The sequence below is a fragment of the Haliotis cracherodii genome, unplaced genomic scaffold (genome assembly GCF_022045235.1).
Source record: "Haliotis cracherodii isolate W230 unplaced genomic scaffold, xgHalCrac1.p SCAF_1, whole genome shotgun sequence".
NCBI classification, from domain to species: domain Eukaryota; kingdom Metazoa; phylum Mollusca; class Gastropoda; order Lepetellida; family Haliotidae; genus Haliotis; species Haliotis cracherodii.
The window spans coordinates 13,857,318-13,879,555 of NW_027266264.1; the positions used below are offsets into that span (position 1 = coordinate 13,857,318).

Genomic DNA, 22,238 nt, shown 5'->3' on the forward strand with positions numbered 1-22,238 from the left:
TGTGTCCCCTTCAAGTCGCCCTGGTCGTCCAACAATCACAAGAGCACAGGATCGCCTTCACCGTCCTGACAGCATTGCGCCACCATACCATTACTGTTAATGCTCTCAGAATACAGATACAGAGACGCTGCTAACGCTAACGATAGTGACCAGGGACCCGTTCCACAAAGCGATCTTAGCGCTACGACTGTCGTAAGCCTATGTTTAAGTATGGGAGTTACGATTATCTTACCGCTAAGATCGCTTTGTGGAACCGGGCCCCTACCATTTGAACAGGCTTCGAGAGGTAAACTTGAGATCAAGACGTCAAGCTGGTCGTATATCACTTCAGGCGCACCATAGAGCTGCACGTTTGGTGTGTTGTCAGCTACAGAGACATCTTGCAGCCTCTGGTGCTTCCAGCCTCCTTTCAACCTGTACGCCTGGTTCACTTGCAAAGAGCCAATTTGGCATTTACAGTGATGCCATCTATTCGTACGGTTATTTTGTCACTTCATACAAATACAAATACATACGAAACGATTGGGTAGTCAAAACGTACGTAACAGTTACCACTATTCAAAATATACACCAGTGCGTGCTTCTATCTACTGTCATATTTCAAGAAGATTCGATACATTCTGATTCATATATATGATTTTGGCAGAAACCAATCTGATAATGTTGATATGAAATGGTTCTGGATTTTGCGTGACATCTGAGATTATTTTTTTAATGTTGACTGTAGTTGTTCTATTTTCGTTCAGCTGTGAAAATCGAAAACAAACATTGGATATTATAACCATGTAAATATTAGGTCTTTGACAGGCATTTAGAGGTGATACACATAAGGAAGAGAATTTATGGATCTCAACTTCTTTATTATGAGGAACACAACGTTTCGGAGTATATACTTACTCCATATACTCCGAAACGTTATATAATAAAGTTGACATCCATAACTTCTCTTCATGTAAATATTGTAGGAATTTGTTGTACGAATGAATTTAAAATAAAATCTGCTTCGCTAAGGAAAGATTATTTAGCACTTCTTTCTTGTCAAACCTAAAGCTTGATCAGATCCATCGGACATTTCAATTCAGTGATTAAAAACATTTAAGAAACTATCTGTGCCCCGAGGTATTTCCCTTGTTCGTATGATTACAATATATTGTAGTATCCGGTTCCATTTTGCCCGAGATAACATGTCAGAAGATACATAACGGTTTTAAAATTTAAAAAGTTAATTTCGAACTTGTGTTTTATGTTTTGGAACAGGTCGCCTGCTCTCAGATCCTTTTCAACAATGTGTTCAATTTTCGGGTTCAGCTTGCTCTCAGAGTGACCAGACATGTCTAAATTAGCGAATATTTGGTATAGATCGTCAAAGCCAAAGGTATAAATAGGGAACCTTCTTTCTCTTTTACCGATCCCCGCCCCCTATGGAAATACCTTGGAGAAGGGCGAGCGAGTTAGTGAGTTGGGTTTAACGCCGTTTTAACAGTATTCCAGTTATATAGCAGCGGTCAGCTGAATGTGGGAGGAAAGTCCGAAGTGAAGCAGGTCTCAGACGTTTACCACTTCGGTGAAACCCACGAGCAGAGTATGGTGCTGACAAACCAAGAAACAGAATCGGGGCGAGAAGAGATACCTGCCGTCTCAACTGTGTATCAATGCTCATGATGTCAATCACTGGATTGTCTGGTCCAGACTATTTACAGACCACCGTCATATAGCTGCAATATTGCCGAGTGCAGCGTTTAACAACAAACCAATCAACCAACTAATTTCCATACTTCATGACATCTTCCGGAGGCAAGAGCTCCTCCTGAAGATCAATCTGATTCCGCCTCTTGTATCACTTGCATTTGTTTCGATAATTGATAATGAAGGACGATTTTGATAGAATGGGTCTTACATCGCGAAATGCATCCAATCATGTGAGCACCTTGATTAAAAACATGAAAAGATTTGGAAAATATCTGTTGACGAGTTGGCGGTGCCTATGCTTTGCAAATCCTGCAATCAACCGAAATCTTTACAACAGTTTACAAACCAGATTTCGATTTCTTTGCATGTTTTTAATCGACTATGTATAGACTCTGTTAGTCCAGCCAAAATGTAACTCCATTACACCAGCCTAGTTCGGCAAGGGTGGAAACCGGACTTTTAAAGTCTGTTAACTCTCTTGCCACGGGAAGATGACTTCATGATAGACTTACAGGAGTCAACGCACAAAGATCTTTCCCTGAACAGTGAGATAAAATCTTAATGCAACAGTAGACCTGGCCAGTCAACACTGGTAATTGTCGAAACCAAGCAGTCACTAGGAAGACAACATTTTGCAACACATCAATCAATGTTCTGCCAAGCTGCCAATTCACTGCATGGTATGATTATTCATTAACAAGAAGACAAAGATGTGGTTAAGACATGGACTTTATTTACAGCACTTGGGGTTATTAGTCGAATAGACCAAAGCCCATGTCTTCGTCCTCGGACTCGGATTCTTCCTTCTTGGCTTCTTTCTTGTCTGCAATGACAAAAAAACACATCATAAAAACACAGAATTAATCTGAGTAAGATCTGAACCACAAAACATCTTCAACTTATACCAAAATTTCCACTTTGGGTCACTCAGTGTTAACAGATAATCACTCCAAATACATATTTCATGTTGTACTAATAACAGTTTCCTCCAAAAAGGACAGTTTAACATTAAGTTCAAAATGAGTAAATAGAGAAAACTTGACATTTGTGTGCACAATGAAAATGGATACTTCAAAACAAATTACTGAGTACGACCACCAGTCCAATTGAGTTGCTCTCATGACAAGCAATGGACCTAGTCTAACCCACGACCAAACAAAGGACTACAAGCTGTCTCCCTCATGACAAGCAATGAACCTAGTCTAACCTATGACCAAACAAAGGACAAGAGCTGTCCCCCTCATGACAAGCAATGGACCTAGTCTAACCTATGACCAAACAAAGGACTACAAGCTGTCTCCCTCATGACAAGCAATGGACCTAGTCTAACCTATGACCAAACAAAGGACAAGAGCTGCCCCCGTCATGACAAGCAATGGACCTAGTCTAACCTATGACCAAACAAAGGACAAGAGCTGTCCCCCTTACCAGCAGCAGCAGGGGCATCGGCGGCAGCAGGGGCAGCACCTCCAGCTGGGGCAGAGCCAGCCGAGCTACCGATGTTTGTGATCAGTTCCTTCACATTGACACCATCCAGGGCCTTGGAAAATAGACCTGAAACCAAGTGGAAATACTGGAAAATACCTGGAATTGTTTCATTTATTAATTTATTTATTTTTAAATGGAACCCAAATAGATTAACAAAATACAAGTGAACGCTGTTATATGCTTCACTCAGCACATACCTAGCAGGCTGTAAGTAATGGATGCCCCGATAACACAAAAAGCTTGACGGGACAAGCAAGGACACCAATTAACGGGGCACAAATTCTCCTCAATTCTCAACTCATCAAGCATGGGAAAACATATTTATAGATATTGTCAGATCATTCTACAACAGTACAATGACAGAATCTCACATTGATTCCACAATTTAGTTATCAGCGAGCAAATGAGTTTGGTTTAATGCCACTTTGAACCGTATTCCAGTTAACATCGCAGCATGTCTGGTTTATGTGAGAGGAAAGCCGAAAGTGAAGTCTTAGCATATACCTAGAAACATAATCAGGGTGAAACAGGACTCAAACCAACATCATAGGTTTCTGGTGTTACTAAGGGGTGCAACTCTGCACAGCGCATAGTGACGCCTTAGACAACTGGGCCACCCGTGCCCACTTAGTTACCTGTACTCGGCATGACACTCAATTGCATGGTGATACTTAACGCTGAAGGAGGACAGACTTTTCTCAAACATGTCATTGTAAATCATTGTATTGTTTTCCTTCAGTTATAGTGGTTTGTTAAATACATCGGGTTTGAAATTAGTCAGACTAATAGTGTCTGTAGCCTTCTCTAGTACAGAAGACACTATGAAAGTGTCCCTGTTATCCGATGAGATAGCAATAATCTTTGCTCATGGCAAAGCCAAAAACACACAAGTGCTCTGGGAATCGATGAGCAAATATATCAATATATCAAATAGAAAAATCTATGGAATATAACCAAATTCAACCCTAAAAGTGAGATACATATTCATCTTAACCTAAGACAAAGTAGGGAAGATCACTGCTTCAGACAGACAATCTTAGGATATATCCAGTATGTACCAAAAAGCTGGTCTTAGAGATTTCCTCGATGGAATTCAGACTTATTAGCAGATTAGCTTAGTTTACATCAATGTACAAGACTACAGATTTGGACAAGTGGCTAAACATCTCTTCACACAAAATCATATTTACATCTTCAGATATTTATCACGTTTACAGAAATGTTAAAAGTGCACACTGTTTACATGTGGGATAACTAATGTGTTGTGTCTGTAGCCTTCTCGAGTACAAATGACACTATGGCAGTGTCCCTGTTATCCGATGAGATAGCGGTTATCTTTGCTCATTGCAAAGCCAATAACACATACATGTTCTGGGAATCGATGAGCAATTGTCGGCAAATAAAATCAATTGACTGCATATTGTTCCAAACATGAATCTTATGAACTGTACATTTGCTTCAAATTAACCAGTCATCTTCCCTATATTTTCATAAGCATATTTCTGCTTACGTAGGAGATTTGGCGATCTCATCTAAAATTAAATTACTTTTCACTTCAGTCATTCACTGTCTAATGCTATCCAGATTCAATTGAAATTTTTCGAGAAGAATTAATAATTAAACTTTGCCCCAAAGCCTCCAAACATGCTCTCTATATGGCTGGAACGTCTGACAAAGACGATACTTTTTCAACATTCTTAACCAATTACTATGATTATGGTAATGAGGGTGTCGGACAACTTTAGTAACCTAACATTTATAGGAAGAATATACCGTATTCGACGTAATAAGCGCTCAAAATTAGAAATAGGGGGCTCTTATTAGAATATTATTTTCGTGGAAAGAAAAACAGAGTTGAAAGATAAATTTAGTGGTTTATGGGGACAGCCTGAAATGTTTATGTACGACAGATAATTTTTCCAGAATTTAATTGCCCATAATTAAGGATGCATATAACACACGAGTGTGCACATACACGAATAAATAAGTCTTGTGTTTATTGATCGATCGGAAGGGGTGCTAATTACGATTGTTTACTAGCCAAAATATCAGCAAATATCGGGGCGCTTATTACGTCGAATACGGTACTACTTGCTTTTACATCGTGACCCTTGGTCTACTTTCCCAAACAGATGTGTTTTTCCTACTGGTTTACAATTGGTTTAATCACATTGAATTTCCATGTAGCCTTCTCTAGTACAGGATACTCTACAAAAGTGTCCCTGTTATCCGATGAGATAGCAGTAATCTTTGCTCATGGCAAAGCCAAAAACACACAAGTGCTCTGGGAATCGATGAGCAAATACCAAAGTAGCCTATTGTGATATAATATAATACAAATAGTTAAGTCACATTTCATACTCATAGGGTGTGTACTTTTTAATCAGATTAAACATTCCTGACTGCGCCCAAAGTTTACGACTACTAGCCCTAAAATTGTCTCTCAGCATCATTTTCATTAGAATTGCATTTTGTGGATTATTATGAGCTGATGTAACTGGACTAAACAGAATATTACTAGACTTGGGCTTCAGACAAATGCAAATGGCCATAAATGGTCAATGTGCAGTATCTCAGTTTCAAGTTAAGTCAGTTTGATGTTGGTTTAAATGACAAATATAGAAGTTCACAAGTTCACTTTTACCAGATGCAGCTTGTAGTGCTGATTTGTTCTGGCCGTCAGTTGAGGGTGTCGCTTTACTGATCTCACATGCAACTTCACTATAAGCTTAGACGTGTTAGATAAAGTTTATTCCCCCCCCCAACTCTATTCTTAGCCCTTGGATGTCCTTTCTCATCAAGCACCCATCACAATCATTAGGGATGGGGACCCATTTACGATCATTAGGGTTATTTGCAAGTGGGTCAGCTATCTCTATCCATTTTAACAACTTAATCCAATGTAATTTGAAGCAATATCAATACTATTTTTATCGAGTTTTGAAGAGGAAATGGTGAGTGCATATGCACAAAGGTAAACACTCGGGTGCATATCACTTGGTAAACGAGCACTTATAATTTGTTATTGATCCATGTTAGCTAATTGGATTAACTCGTTAGCCTAGCTTAGCTTCAAGCTGGCAATGTGAGTTCTATCCTCAACATGCTCAATGTGGCGCCAACTGAAACCTGAGAAACTGCCCTTGGTTAGATTCAACCAATAGTCGAAAACTGGGACAATACACAACTGCGATTCGACATGTATCACGATACCTTGTTTAAGATCAGATATGTATCATGACACTTGCATGTGCTCTCATCCGCTTTGCGTCAGCCATCTTTTTCATGACAAGATGGTCAAACACCTGGCACACAGACAATTTACAGTTGGCAGTATCAAGTATGGTGCAATGGATGAAAACATTTACACCATACATTCCACTTTTAAATTAGTTTTTGGTTTAACAATTAAAAATTGTGATCCACCTATGCATCGTCCCAATACCATGACTACTAGGCCCCGTAATAGTCCTGAAGGAGTGTTTCATAACACATCCTAGATATTATGCATAAACCATCAGTCAGAAATCAACTTATAACTCGTTACTGAATATGTCTTGATACAAAGATATATATTTACCTGGCCAGTACGGCTCAACGCTAACACCTGCAGCCTTCAGGATAGTGGTGATCTTCTCTGACTGAAAAGCACAATAGATATGGTTGACTCAAGATTGATAATGTCTACACTCACAGCACGATAGCATTTCAACAAATAAAAATAAGCATTGCAGTTTCAAACTTTCGCAAAGTCGTTATCAGATATGTGCTTCTAACTCACTGACTACCTGTTTATCGTGCCAATCCGTCCGTCACGCCACAAATAAACAGAACTTTTCACGTGTTGACAATCGTACTTACAGTGATCGCTACTTGGTCGTCGGCGAGGACAAGAGCGGCATAAACACAGGCAAGTTCGTCTTTAGAAGCCATTGTAAATTTTTGTCGTGTTTTCTGTAACGGATGCTTATTGTAAAGAGTGCAAGTCGCCGGATTGGCCTTAGCTCACAGAGAACCGTGCACTTTCACAATGTGATGGCGCTGGAAAGGAAGTTGCCGACGTGTGGTGCAATAACTTCCGCCTTTACGACATTAATCTTTATCACAGAAAAGAATGATAATTAACAAATTATATACCTATTTGGCAAATCTGGTCCCTAAAATCCCAAATGTTATTTGTGTGATAATTCTGCAAAAAATGGTGAAGTCGTAATTGGTCTTCAGATCACTGTACGACATCAACATGGCGACTTGCATCGTGTACGTGGTGCTATCTTTTTGTGCTGTCTTCGGTGCCGTTGTAGCAGATTCAGAGCATGGTGAAGAGGCTCACAGTTACTCGGCGGAAGCATTTAATGAAAACGTCATTAAAAACAAACATTTTGTGATGTTTTATGCACCTTGGTAAGTTATCTTTGCGGTTCGAATATGTCGCCGATCAATATAGGATGGCTAGGTAAACACATTGAATTACTGTGTCAGATGTCATCTTTGCTCAGATAAATTGTTTTTATTTTTTACATGAATCATGTAGTGCGTCGGCCATATGCCTTGTGTGTAAACAGTGTGTCAAGTGGTCTGTGGTCAGTGTGATGTTGCAAACATTGATACCCGGAATCGCGCATCAGTTTTCTAAAGGGGCGTTACCTATAGGGACACCCTAACACACCCTAACATGGCGAACTCCTCCCAATTTGGAGAAAGAAATCACAAATAAAACTGCTCGAAAACAGCAGTTATTCTGGAAAGACTTCCGACGGTATCCCCCCCTCCAAAATGTTATATGTGTATGCATTGCTGCTCAATCCTTTTAGATCTAGTTCTAGGGGGGATAAGGACGGAAGTTTTACCAATATTCTGTACACTCTGAAAATTTCAACTGTCATTATGTAGCACATTGTTCTTTGCAGCTGTGTAGTACGTGTGGCTCCCGGGATAATGTACTCTCCACAATTCAATTCGCATACCTGTTCTATGCAAGTTATGTTAGCAAGCTGCCACTGTTTTTTTTAAGTATGTCACTTTGAGCTCAAATTTCATACCATAGACATATTCTTAACCCTACAATCTAAACCACATCTTATGGACAAGTACATTACCGGGTAATATTCTCTTCAAGTCCACTTTCAAACCTGATTTAACGAGTCTCACAGAGAATGATATCACTATCAGCATTAGTATCAACGCCACCACACACCCCTTCCCCCATCCCACATCCTACAGTAAGGGGCATGGATGTGCTGGTGAAATTACAGCATGAAAGGGACAAATTAAGTTATTTTTTCTAAATTGTAAATTGTGGAACATGTTTAGCATCTCATTGAGCATCTTCAGAAGGCTCGGAAATCTGATATTTTGGTAGGATATGTTGCACAACACAGAAGTTAATATTGGCATTAAGATTAAGAATTAAAGTTTCTTTTCTTAAAATTCAGTACTCATCATGTTCAAGCTGAGACTTATAAGTTTCTTTTAGGAACTGTCATCTACACTATTTCATTAGGTTCTTTCACATGGAACAAACCATTTTTCCAATCTAACCGTCACACCCTCCTTGTGACTTGAAGGGTAAAGAGTTTACTTTATTCAAAGTGAGTGAGTGAGTGCAATATAACAGCAGTATTACAGCAAGGGACACCAGAAATGGACTTCACATGTTCTACCCATGTGGTACTTTATTCAGATCACATTAATTGGAACTGGTGAGCATCAGTGCTGTGGCATTATTATTTTTTAAATTTCAAGCCCTGCAAATGATGACCTATATATGTTAAATAAATGTGAAATATGTCTTAACAGATGTCATCTGTTTTATCAGAAATTTTCATCAATCAATGTTTATCACAGATGGGACCACATAAAGATACTCACTCCAAAATGACAATCGATTACCTTAGCTTATGAATATGAAGTTAATTCACGTCCAATTTGAAATGATACAAGATGTCATCTGTTTTATCACAACTGTTTCATCAATCAATATATATTACACACAGGTGTGGCCACTGCAAGAGACTCGCTCCGACATGGGATGAACTTGCCAAAATCTATAATGTAGACTCACCAGAAAGGCCTGTTGTTATTGCTAAGGTGGGTTTAACTCTTAAACAACTTCCTCTGGTTGAAGCCAGGTTTGATTTGGTTGGTTGGTTGGTTGGTTTGTTGTTTAACACCGCACTCAGCAATATTCCAGCCATATGACGGCGCTCTGTAAATAATAGAGTCTGGACCAGACAATCCAGTGATTGATATCATGAGCATCGATCCACGCAATTGGGAACGAGCCTGACCACCCGATCCTGTTAGTCGCCTTTTACCACAAGCATGGGTTGCTGAAGACCTATTCTACCCCGGAATCTTCACGGGTTGCCAGGTTTGAATTCCTTCACAGCAACCTGTACTGGTTGCAAGAGGTGACTTAATGGATTGGGTGGTCAAGCTCGGTGACCTGGTTAGTTACGCGCCATGGTACTCCAACGGCATGGATTGTTGCTCACAATATCAACCACTGGATTGTGTGGTCCAGACTTATTACAGACTTTATTTACAGACTGCAGTCATATTGCTGTAATACTGTTGAGTGTGACATTGAACAAACAAACAAAATCATCTACAACTTTTATCATCTTCTGATGTAGCGCCAGTCCAATTTAATTTCTGGTTGTACAGATCCGCCTGTCACTTTTTATTATAAATAAAGAAATACATTTAAAATTTTAATGAAATACTATACCAGGAAATTATTTGGGAATAGCTAACAAGCTACAGGAATTATGTATTGTCTGTACTGGGATACGATGACATGCATCAACCGAGTCAGCAAGCCTGACACCTGATCCCGTTAGTCGCCTCTTACGACAAGCATAGTCGCCTTTTACAACAAACATGGGTTGCTGAAGGTTGCTGAGTAGTTTATTGTCATTTTAACATTTATAAAAGAAAAAATATGAATGCCAACCTTGAACATTAATCCAAATTCACTCACTCACTCAACCCGTCAGAGAAACTTCACGTTTGTTCAGATGATGTATTTTTATTAATGTGTGAAATCATAAACAGTTGATGACATCATATAGTATTGATTTCAGTAATGAAGCATTGTGACATCATTTCAGTTCAACTGACCAGTCTGCATTGGGAATCACTTTCATGCACTTTGACTGAAGAAATCACAGTTGATCTATCTGATCTAAAAATAAACAGTTGTGAGACAGACATGATGTCACATATGGCATATGGTACAGTAGATGACGTCATATGCTTCAGTGATAACTGAACCTCTTGAGTTCACAGAATGTGGAGAAAAGACTAAATTGAAGTTCTGATAAATAGAGATCAAACTGAATATAAAATTAATGAGGTATCCATTTCTCCAAGCTGAATGGCACTCTCATTTTCTTCAAATTTTGGATTCAGAAAAAATTAAGTAGTCATACGAGATGAAACACTCCAGAGAATTCTTGTAACTCAACATTCTCAGATTGTAGCACATTATCAATACTTTGTATACACAACTGCTTTGCAACAAACCACTATTTTCAACCGACGCATGAAGATCCGGGGTAGAATAGGTCTTCAGCAACCCATGCTTGTCGTAAGGGGTGGTCAGCCTCGCTGACTTGATTGATGCATTTCATCAATCCCAATTGCGTGTACTGATGCTTATGATGTTAATCACTGGATTGACAGGTCCAGATTCGATTATTTACAGAACGCCGTCATATAGCTGGAATATTGCTGAGTGCACCGTTAAACAACAAACCAACGAACCAACACTATTTTCAACCAACGAATCATGACCCAGTGTGATTCCAGAGAGAGGGAAACCTCGCTGCTCTGACCATTAAGTGTTTAGATTACATCACAAAAATCGCACAAATAGCAACACTTCTCAAATGTAACTGTCTACTCTACCCTTTAGTGTTTGCAAAAGATTCCTGCATTGAGTAGGGACTTCCAGGGGTTATACACAGACTTGTTTTATCACCTGATTTGAGAATATAAAGCATCACAACTACATCACTTATCGACTGTATGTATTTGCAAGTGATGTATACAAAACAGTGAAGTAATGATGATGATTGTAGCCCACTCCCACTCATTGTCCACTGCAGATGTCATGTCTGTGTGCAGGTTGACTGCACGGAGGAGACTGCAGTGTGTGCTGATCAGGGAGTTACTGGCTATCCAACACTCAAGTTTTTCTATCAGTCTTCTACAGACTTTTCACGCTACAAAGGTCCAAGGGACTTAGACAGTCTCAAAGCTTTTGTGGAGGAACAGTTCAGTCAGGTAGGTTTTTATTGATGTAATTTTTGTATTATTTTATATGTACTTTCAGAGATTAATTTTATGTGATACAGGTCTTCATTTAGACAGGTATTGGTTCTCTAGTCTTTGTGTACAGATGTCTGTTAGAGACTTCAACCACCAAATATGTCGCCTTCCTGTATACAGTTTCCTGCATAAAGTTCCCTGCGACGAGTGTAAATGCGACGTCTACCATCCGCACGGGGAAGCATAAAATGTGACTTGTCACTAAACCAAGCTTGTCTCCATCGCATCGCAGTTGTGTCCATGCTCTGTGACCTTGACGCCATACACATCGCCGCTGACGATGCAGGTCCGTCAAAATGAGACCTCAGACTTGTCGTCTTGCGTGAATACCTTTGGCGAGTAAGCGGTTCCTCACTGTCTGGGCTGATATCCTACGCAATCCTGGTATTGCCTTAGTTTTAGATGTGGCTGTGATGGTTCTTTCACATAAGTGGTGTAGCTGTATGAATCTGTCCTGTGCTCTAGTAGTGATATGCAGACAGCTGGATCTGCTAAGGTCACATGTTGTCCTGTAGGTCTTATAGCGGTTCCACAGACTTGTAATGGTGCTTGGTGCTGTATGAAAACCCTGGCTACAGCTATGATTCTCCTGTTTTTGCTGTTCACTTGTAAGCAAATGAAAACCCAACGTTTCCATCTTTTCTCAAAATTTCAAATGTCAGATATTTATGATTTTGCTAATTTTGCATTTCTATTTTTGCCCAGTACAACTGCAATAACATTTTGCTTGTGAACAATCAGTATCTGTTAATCAAAGGAACAAATTCATGACTTCATTTCTAATAATATCATGGGGGCACGGATGGCCCAGTCGTCTAAGACGCCGCGATTCGTTGTGCAGAGTTGCATCCCTTGGGCACGCCTGAAACCTATGAATGTGGGTTCGAATCCCGGTTGGCCCCGATTATGTTTCTAGGTTCATTTGCACCATACCCGTGCTCATGGGTTTCACCAAAGTGGTAAACGTCTTAGACCTGCATCACTTCGGGCTTTCCTCCCACATTAAGCTGACACGTCGTGATATAACTGAAATACTGTTAAAAGTGGCGTTAAACCCAACTCACCGTTGAATACCGTTAAACACAACTCACACTGATAATGTCATTGTTACTCAGGGGGAGGAGAGTGACCCGAAGCCTCCTGAGCCTCTCCGGACACTGGTCGAGCTGACTGAGGGCACATTCCTTGACCACATCAAACATGGCCAGCACTTTGTCAAATTCTACGCCCCCTGGTGTGGTCACTGTCAGCGTCTTGCACCCACATGGGAGGACCTGGCCAAGAGTTTCCAATACAACGAGGAAGTCAGCATAGCAAAGGTAGGTGCTCGGTTCAGACGTGTCACAGCGGCACTGTATATAATCAATTCTGGGCCAGAGAAACCAGTGGACCATATCATTACAAATATGCAGCCTGGTTACATGAAAAGCTATCAGAAACATGGCACAGACAGCTAAATAACAACAGCTTGTAAACAATGAAATCTGAGCCAGCCAAACCAGTGGACCGTATTATTACAAATATGCAGCCATCAGCTTACATGTCAAGCTATCAGAAACATGGCAGCTATCTTCTCATCACAGGTTTTAATCACACAATCTTCCTGATTGCGGTGGGGGCACAGGTGGCCCAGTCGTCTAAGGCGCCGCAATTCGCTGTGCAGAGTTGCGTCCCTTGGGCACGCCAGAAACCTATGATTGTGGGTTCGAATCCCGGTTCGCCCCAATTATGTTTCTAGGTTTGTCAGCAATATACCCGTGCTCGTGGGTTTCACCGAAGTGGTAAACGTCTTAGACCTGCATCACTTCGGGCTTTCCTCCCACATTAAGCTGACACGCCGTGATATAACTGGAATACTGTTAAAAGTGGCGTTAAACCCAACTCACTCACTCACTCACTCACTCCTGATTGCGGTCGTTTTATCAGTTTCATAGAGTGCCAACTACCCATTACCCTTGTCGCTTTCTGCTCCCCAAAATGATGACACTAACGTACATGCAATTGAACTCACTACTTACTGTAAACATGTGTCATGGTTTGAATAATTTAAAAATCAGTAATCATTGTAATGGCTCTGGCGACAATAGATATGATCAGTAATTCAGGTGAATTGATGTCATGACTTTTTTGTGAACCATGGCAGCCATATTGTATTTGGCTATTAATCTATTTATGGCCATTATAAACTACTGATTATGTATCCAGGTGAACTACAGTATCATTTCTGTTATGTGTTGGCTATAAGGACAAATCAGTGCTACCATGGTCATTTTGAGCAAATCTGTAAGCCAGAAATGTGTGAATTATAAATTAGGCTGATTTTAAAATTTTTACTCAGATACCAAACTGAACTGGAATATAAGCTTTGAATTATGTATTGACTCTTCAGTTGAATGTGCTGGTTGAGCTGCAAAATATACTAACTAATAGAGCTTTCTGGATTCTGTTACAGATAGACTGCACAGCCACTGGTTCGGTGTGTGACTCCTTCTCTGTGCGGGGCTACCCCACCCTGATGTGGATGAAGGATGGGCAGAAGGTAAAGTCTCATTGATGGAAACAAGATAGAACAACTCCAGTCTCCAGTAAAATATGCCTTGTGAAAAATATACCTTTAAGTTCAAATAGCAGTACATCAGTTCTATAACTAAGATGAATTGTTACCATGGTTACAAACAAAACAAGTCAAGTAGAGCTGTGTCATTTCAAGAGGTTGATTGGAAACTTTAATGGTCGTAAATCTGTTAATTGTTTACAAGGGGGCTTGATGCACCCTCAAACTTTGGAATTAGGTCGTAATAAATTATTGATTTATAGTCTCTGTCTGTCTGACCGCCAAACACTCCACCTGACATCATTATATTCTCCCCATGTACCGACTAATGAAGAATGTGTGTGTTGTCTCCTTTCCTTACTGATGAAATACACCATATACATAGTCCTACCATACAGTCATGTAGTAGTACATTCACTGGGTGGCAGTTGGCCCTGGTGGTAATGTCCCAGGTGGTAATTGTCCTGTGTGGTAATTGTCCCATGTGGTAAATGTCCTAGGTTGTAATTGTCCTGATGGCAGTTGTCCTGGGTGGTAATGGTCCCATTTGGTGAATGTCCTAGGGGGTAATTGTCCTATGTGGTAAATGTCCTTTGGTGGTAATTGTCTCATTTGGTAAATGTCCTGGGTGGTAATTGTCCCATTTGGTAAATGTCCTAGGTGGTAATTTTATCATTTGGTAAATGTCCTGGGTGGTAATTGTCCCATTTGGTAAATGTCCTTTGGTGGTAATTGTCTCATTTGGTAAATGTCCTTTGGTGGTAATTGTCCCATTTGGTAAATGTCCTAGGTGGTAATTGTACTAATAGCACGTATAGTGATGTAACAGATTTCAGCATTTCACTCTGCATGCCTTTGTTGAGGTTGCTATATAGAACAGCACTGAACCTCTTTTCAAGTCTTGCCAAGTGTTCATGTGGGCAGTTGTGTTTATCTTGACTAGGTTGACCAGTACCAGGGAGGTCGCAACCTGGATGAACTGAAACAATATGTGTCGAGGATGCTTTCTCGTGATCAGTCTGAACAACTCAGGACGGACGAGATGATCGTGGAGGGCAGTCAGGATGATGAACCAGAGGTCAGGGGTCAAATGTCAAGTCCTTTTCTCACAGAATGATTAAAATACAAATCATTTCGTGTCATTTTCTTTATGTCCACAAGATCAAATAGAAATAAACATTAGTACCATAACATTGAAAGTGAGCTAAGGGACAAACATTAAAGTGTAAAAAACGTCATGTGTCAAAGTATTGAAATATGTCGGCAAGATGTGTTTGTTATTTGCAGGCTGAAGTGCTTGACCTAACTGCTGATGATTTTGATGAGGTTTTGGCTGATGGAATGGTATTTGTCAAGTTCTTTGCACCATGGTTAGTAGGAAGTTTTCATGGCCTCTTAAAACAATGCATTGCATCTCACAGGGAATACAATGTTTCTCAAAGGATGATAGTATCATTCTTATCCTTTCATGGAAAGGTAGTGAATTATTAGCATTTGGTGGTTCAGGACTGCTTTACTGCTTAAACAACTTTGCTGCACATCATGGACGAACCTCACAACTTTCTGGCATCCCCTGTTTGGGGGACTGTAACATTTGGCTCACATGGTTGTAAATAAAGTGAGTTTATATAATAAGGATAACACCTGGTCTGGATGATCAATTAAAACATCATACAGTGTAAACAGTATAGTTGATGTCATGACATGTTTCTAGCATGGTACCAGCTGATTTGAAAGAAAAATAATTCACCAACTTGAAATGCTGTTTCATCTTTTTGAGAGTTCACTCATTCGGTTCTGATGTCTTGCATATCTAAAATGTATTTTTGTTCATATGACCTGGGGACCCGTGAAGATCAGAGATTAGAATAGGTCTTCAGCATCCCATGCTTGCCATATTAGGCGACTATGCTTGTCATTAGAGGCGAATAACTTGATTGTGTTGTCAGTCTCGCCATCATGGTTGATAGCATGTCCCATACCCCAACTGTGTAGATCGTGCTCATCATGTCAATCACTGGATTGTCTGGTCCAGACTTGATTATTTACAGATCGCCGTCATATAGTTGGAATATTGCTGAGTGCAGCGTTTAACAACAAACAAACAAACAAACATGACCTGGGTAGTGTCTACTCCCTTTTTTCAAAATCCTGGCTCTGCCCAGCATCACCCACCATCACTCACCATCACTCACCATCACCCACCCACCATCACCCACCCACCATCACTCACCATCACCCACCATCACTCACCATCACCCACCATCACTCACCATCACCCACCATCACCCACCATCACTCACCATCACTCACCATCACTCACCATCACCCACCATCACCCACCATCACCCACCATCACTCACCATCACTCACCATCACTCACCATCACTCACCATCACCCACTATCACTCACCATCACCCACCATCACCCACCATCACCCACTATCACTCACCATCACCCACCATCACTCACCATCACCCACCATCACTCACCATCACTCACCATCACCCACCATCACTCACCATCACCCACCATCACCCACCATCACTCACCATCAACCACCATCACCCACCATCACTCACTACACCCACCATCACCCACCATCACTCACCATCACTCACCATCACCCACCATCACTCACCATCACCCACCATCACCCACCATCACTCACCATCACTCACCATCACCCACCATCAACCACCATCACCCATCACTCACCATCAACCACCATCACCCACCATCACCCACCATCACTCACCATCACTCACCATCACCCACCATCACTCACCATCACCCACCATCACCCACCATCACCCACCATCACTCACCATCACCCACCATCACTCACCATCACTCACCATCACCCACCATCACCCACCATCACCCACCATCACTCACCATCACCCACCATCACCCACCATCACCCACCATCACTCACCAGCTGTCTTGTTGTCCCACAGGTGTGGACATTGTAAGAGGCTTGCACCAGTATGGGAAGAACTCTCTAAGAAGTTCCTTGACGTTGAAGATGTCCATATTGCTAAGGTGGATTGCACTGTACAAGGGGATCTGTGCAAGAAACATGAGGTATTGTCAGTTTGTATTCAAGTGATGTACCTCCATGTCAAAGTTTATGTTGAATGTTTATGTCACTATAAGTATTTCCAGCTGTACCACTGACAAACCAGTGGTCGATATTATGAGCAACCCCCCATACCATCAGGGTGCCTTTTGTTGAGAATACATGGTATAGCTGTCATCACTTCCTTTTCAGATGCATGACATGGATACATGTCCAAGCTTATAATCTTTTTTTCATATTATTTTATTTTCATAGTTTTAAGGATTTACCCTAATTATGTTGATCACAAATATCTTCTCTCTGGTCCCTTGTTGGGATTCTGAGTTAGGTCCACATCAACCAATGCTGATCGTAAGATGCAACCAAAAGGATTGTGTTGTCAGTCTCGCCATCATGGTTGATAGCATGTCCCATACCCCAACTGTGTGGATCGTTGTTCACAATATCGATCACTGGATCGTCAGGTACAAGCAGCCATCATATAGCAGGAATATTGCTGTGTGTGGCCTTAAATGACAAACAAACATCTAATATGCAGATAATCTGTTGTGATAAAACAGAATTTGAATAGAGGCAGCAGCATGATCAATAAGCTTGAAGATTTGACTTGACCTTTTGTTTTCAAGATTCTGACCATCAAAAGATGAAATGGGATCTTTTCATTTTGATATCTTTGCCCTAATCTTCACTGATAGTTATTTATTGTGATCTACTTTGTTTGTTTGTAGGTCCGAGGCTATCCAACACTGATCTTATTCAACAACGGTGTGAAGATCAGTGAATATAATGGTGCCAGAGATATGGAGTCCCTCTACTCATTTGTTGATCAAAATAAAATAAAGAGGGACGAGTTGTAGACACGCCTAAAACTCTGTACAAGTTTAACTTGTGTACCTTACAAGGTGTCAGGTAATATCTGTGCAAAAGATGCTACTTTGATGTGTGGAAGAAGTTATTAATGATATAGTAAATTCTTTTAGCACATATCTGGATTTTTTTAAGATGGGTAATGTCGATGTAAGTAGTATCAGGGGTATATTTGATAACTCCCTGCTCTACATAACACAGATAATGGCTAAATAAGTAATTGAAATGCAGTGACCATCTGTAAGTCTGGATGCTGTGAGTCTAGAAACCAGCCAGTCTTTGTCACTGATTCTTAAATTTAGTACCGGTAGTTGTTAATCCAGATGATTTTTTCTGAGAATGGTGCCGTCCAGATAAATAAGGTTTCATTGTATCTACCAGACAGCGAAATATATCCTTTAAAGTTAGGTTGTAGGTCCAATGAATATGGAAAATAACAGTGGTTCTGGTTTATGACAGACTATGAAATGGTCGTCATGCCAATGCCCAGGTTGATTTCCCCACAGGGGTACACTGTGTGGAGCCCATCCCCCACTGTGATATTGCTGGACTATAGCTGAAGGTGGTGTAAAACACTCTTGCTCTGACATACAACTGATGTCACTGACTTGGTGCCACTGGCTCGGATCAAGTTGATCTGAGCAGGTGTTTGTCAGTCTGGAAGATCTAGTATATTCTAAATATTTGAATAATGTAATCTCATAATAGTATATTTACAAGGATGAAACAATGAACAGAATTAATATTTTCATATGTAGACCCAAGGTTTGGCATTTCCTACACCTTTTTTTGGTATGGATGCATCAAGCTACTGAAGTTGGTATGGATGCATCAATGCTACTGAAGTTGGTATGGATGCATCAATGCTTCTGAAGTTGGTATGGATGCATCAACGCTACTGAAGCTGGTATGGATGCATCAACGCTACTGAAGTTGGAATGGATGCATCAACGCTTCTGAAGTTGGTATGGATGCATCAATGCTACTGAAGTTGGTATGGATGCATCAATGCTACTGAAGTTGGTATGGATGCATTAACGCTACTGAAGTTGGTATGGATGCATCAACGCTACTGAAGTTGGTATGGATGCATCAACACCCTTCCTCTTGGTATGAATGCATTGACACCCCGTTGTTGGTATGGATGCATCAACACCCCTCCTTGGTATGAATGCATCAACACCCCTCATGTTTGTATGGATGCATCAACACCCCTCATGTTGGTATGGATGCATTGACACCCTGACGTTGGTATGGAAACTTGTACACCCCTCCTTGGTATGAATGCATTGACACCCTGTTGTTGGTATGGATGCACCTACGTCCCTTCTGTTGGTATAATAAATGACTGGTTCCTTAGGAATTTCTATTTTCTCACTTGCATTATGGAGTTGCTGCTTCCATATTTTACTTCTGTGGAATGAAATTAAGATTTGAAGAACAGTCCTTTCATTTCCCTGTTTAATCTGTCAGACTTCAGTGGTAAATCCAGATCAATGTAAGTACCTCTTCAACTTGTCATTCAAACACTCAAAACAGGAAGTTCATTTGATACTTTTTTACATTTTTCAAGAATTTTCATGAAGAAAATAATCATTACACATATTTAGTCACGTTCTATATAGTAAAAAGAAAAAGTTATCCATATATTGTGCTTGTGCTGCATAAACAACCTGCAACCCCAGTGATTATGTATCATTTTAATAAGAATATTCGGGGCGGTCGGGTGGCCTAGTGGTTAAAGCGTTCGCTCGTCACGCTGAAGACCCGGGTTCGTGTCCCGACATAGGTACAATGTGTGAAGCCCATTTCTGGTGTCCCCCTCCGTGATATTGCTGGAATATTGCTAAAAGCGGCGTCAAACCATACTCCCTCCCCCCTCCCCGATAAGAGTATTCTGATGATGGCATGAACAGTGCTTGTAAAAGATGCAGATGCAAGTATATACAGTGCAATTAATGCTTCCTTACAGCAGACCCTGTATTGTTCCGGCAAGTGCCTGCATAGCAATCTCCTCTCTTTAGCCACAAGCCACTACACATGTACATAGACACTGCTCATTGACCCGCTCTCATGCTGTGTTGTATTCATAATGACTTAATCACATCTAAGACAGATTGATGAACTTGAGATCAATAAATGTAAGTCTAATGTTTGCTTGGCATGGTCACAGTGTCAGTTCTAGGCATTGTTGATTCGAGGCAGTGTCTAGTATAGGCAGAAAGTGTGAAGTCAAGGCAGTGTCAGAGAAGGCAGTGAAATGTCTAGACAGTGTCAATTCAAGGCAGTGTCAATTCAAGGCAGTGTCTATTCTAGACAGTGTCAGCCTACTCAGTGTCCACTGTGGGATTTTCGTGATAGGATTATGTTAAATCTTGACATACAATTATCTATTTCATTGTACATGTTTGTGTATAACATGCATTTGTTCATATAAAATCCACTTTCACAATTTTCTGTTTCTAAAATGATGGTTGTCATGAAATTAACAAAACTTGAAATATGTGTTTTTCTATCGGATCATGCTGATATGGCTGGAATAATATCAAAAACTCAACCGACACCCTGTGCTACAGCCATCAATGCCTCTGTCTTTTGGTAACCAGTTGTGCTGGCATGTTTCCGTGGACTTCAGCGGTTGATGTGTGTGAGGAATCACTGTTTGACAGCAACACTGAGAGAATGTTATTGTCTTCTCTATGCAAATATGAAATGTCTTGTAGTTTGTAGATGTCACAGGACAACAGTCTGGGTGCTGGTGGAGCTATAGAACCTCACTGAGGTATGTCAGATAGATACTTGGCATAGGTGGCTCTGTGCCACAGGCTTCAGAGAGTTGTCCTTCAGTTTGCCAGGACCATCTGATTCCCAGATTCTCACAGTATGGTGCTTGTCAGCTCTGTAGGGGGCCCAGGTGGCCCAGTCGTCTAAGGCGTTGGATTCGCTGTGCAGAGTTGCGTCCCTTGGGCATGCCAGAAACCTATGATTGTGGGTTCGAATCCTGGTTCACCCTGATTATGTTTCTAGGTTTGTCAACACCATACCCGTGCTTGTTGGTTTCACCGAAGTGGTAAGCATCTGAGACCTGCATCACTTCGGGCTTTCCTCCCACATTAAGCTGACACGCCGTGATATATCTAGTACACTGTTAAAAGCGGCATTAAACCCAACTCACTCACTCACTGACCTGATCGTATCATGCCATGTCACCTGCGACATCAGTGTTCCGTGGCCTCAGTAACTTGGAAAAACTGTCGATCAGGTGTCTTGCTTTAGCAAATCAGTTCCTGCTTCATTAGTTCATTGTTTGATAAATGTGTGGTCAAACCACTTCATATGATATACTGTATACGATGTAATAAGCGCCCCGCTCTAATAAGCGCCCACGGCAATATTTGCTAATATACTGGCTAGTGAACAATCCCAATTAGCACCACTTTTGATCGACAAATGTACACAAGGCTATTTATTCGAGCATAATACATTTGTTATATGCACCCTTAGTTATGGGCAATGAAATTCTGGAAAAATATATCTGTCGTTTATAAACATTTCAGCATAAACCATGAAATTTACGCTCTTTGAACTCAAATATATATAGTCTAAAAAGAACCCCCTATTTCTAATTTTGAGAGCACCCTGGGCGCTTATTATGTTGAATACGGTAAAACATATTTGGCATATGTCGAGACAGGCTGCAGAAAAAGCTGCCTAAAGTTTTCTGCTTCAACTTGAATGCAGTATTTTCTTCCTTAGGACTTCACAAAGTGATTTGGTTTGTTTTGATTTACATATCATTAGTTTCAATACTTCAAGATACGTTAATGTTATTTTGGACATATATTATTTCACAGAACTGACTCGGTGATTTGTATTGTTGATGAGCACGGCCATTTTGTTATGCTACATTGTGGCTTGGAACTGAAGCACATAATGTAGGTTTGTGGACAATGGGGTACAGTTGATGATAAGAACCATTGAAACACTATACATTAAAATGTTTCAGCCACAGATATTTTCAGTTTAAACACATCTGGGGTTGATGTAAAATAAACATAAAAACCTGAAAACCAAGGTAATTTTTTATATGAGTTACAATGGTTACTTACTTACAATTACTTTTAATAATGATCTCGCATTTGAGCCGATGAACAAATAAAAGTATTTTGGTGATAGACTCATGACAACTACTTACATATGTGAACATTTACTTTAATTAT

The 22,238-nt window shown here is 40.5% G+C and overlaps 2 protein-coding genes across 2 annotated transcripts; one reads left to right on the top strand and one right to left on the bottom strand.

Annotated features, from left to right (window-relative positions):
- Positions 1-2,402: 2,402 nt before the first annotated feature.
- LOC139473276 (large ribosomal subunit protein P1-like) lies at positions 2,403-7,228 on the bottom strand. The gene is made up of 4 exons (XM_071255814.1): positions 7,039-7,228; positions 6,758-6,818; positions 3,118-3,243; positions 2,403-2,512 (listed from the first exon to the last, which is right to left on the bottom strand). The coding sequence occupies exons 1-4, from the start codon at positions 7,108-7,110 to the stop codon at positions 2,442-2,444; spliced, it is 330 nt and encodes a 109-aa protein (XP_071111915.1). The 5' UTR covers positions 7,111-7,228; the 3' UTR covers positions 2,403-2,441.
- A 171-nt stretch (positions 7,229-7,399) lies between these two features.
- Positions 7,400-20,015, top strand: LOC139460081 (thioredoxin domain-containing protein 5-like). Its single transcript, XM_071241694.1, has 9 exons — positions 7,400-7,581; positions 9,174-9,267; positions 11,311-11,469; positions 12,630-12,833; positions 13,967-14,053; positions 15,012-15,146; positions 15,356-15,438; positions 17,030-17,156; positions 17,880-20,015. Exons 1-9 carry the CDS (start codon positions 7,421-7,423, stop codon positions 18,006-18,008), a joined length of 1,179 nt encoding a protein of 392 aa, XP_071097795.1. The 5' UTR covers positions 7,400-7,420; the 3' UTR covers positions 18,009-20,015.
- Positions 20,016-22,238: the final 2,223 nt, after the last annotated feature.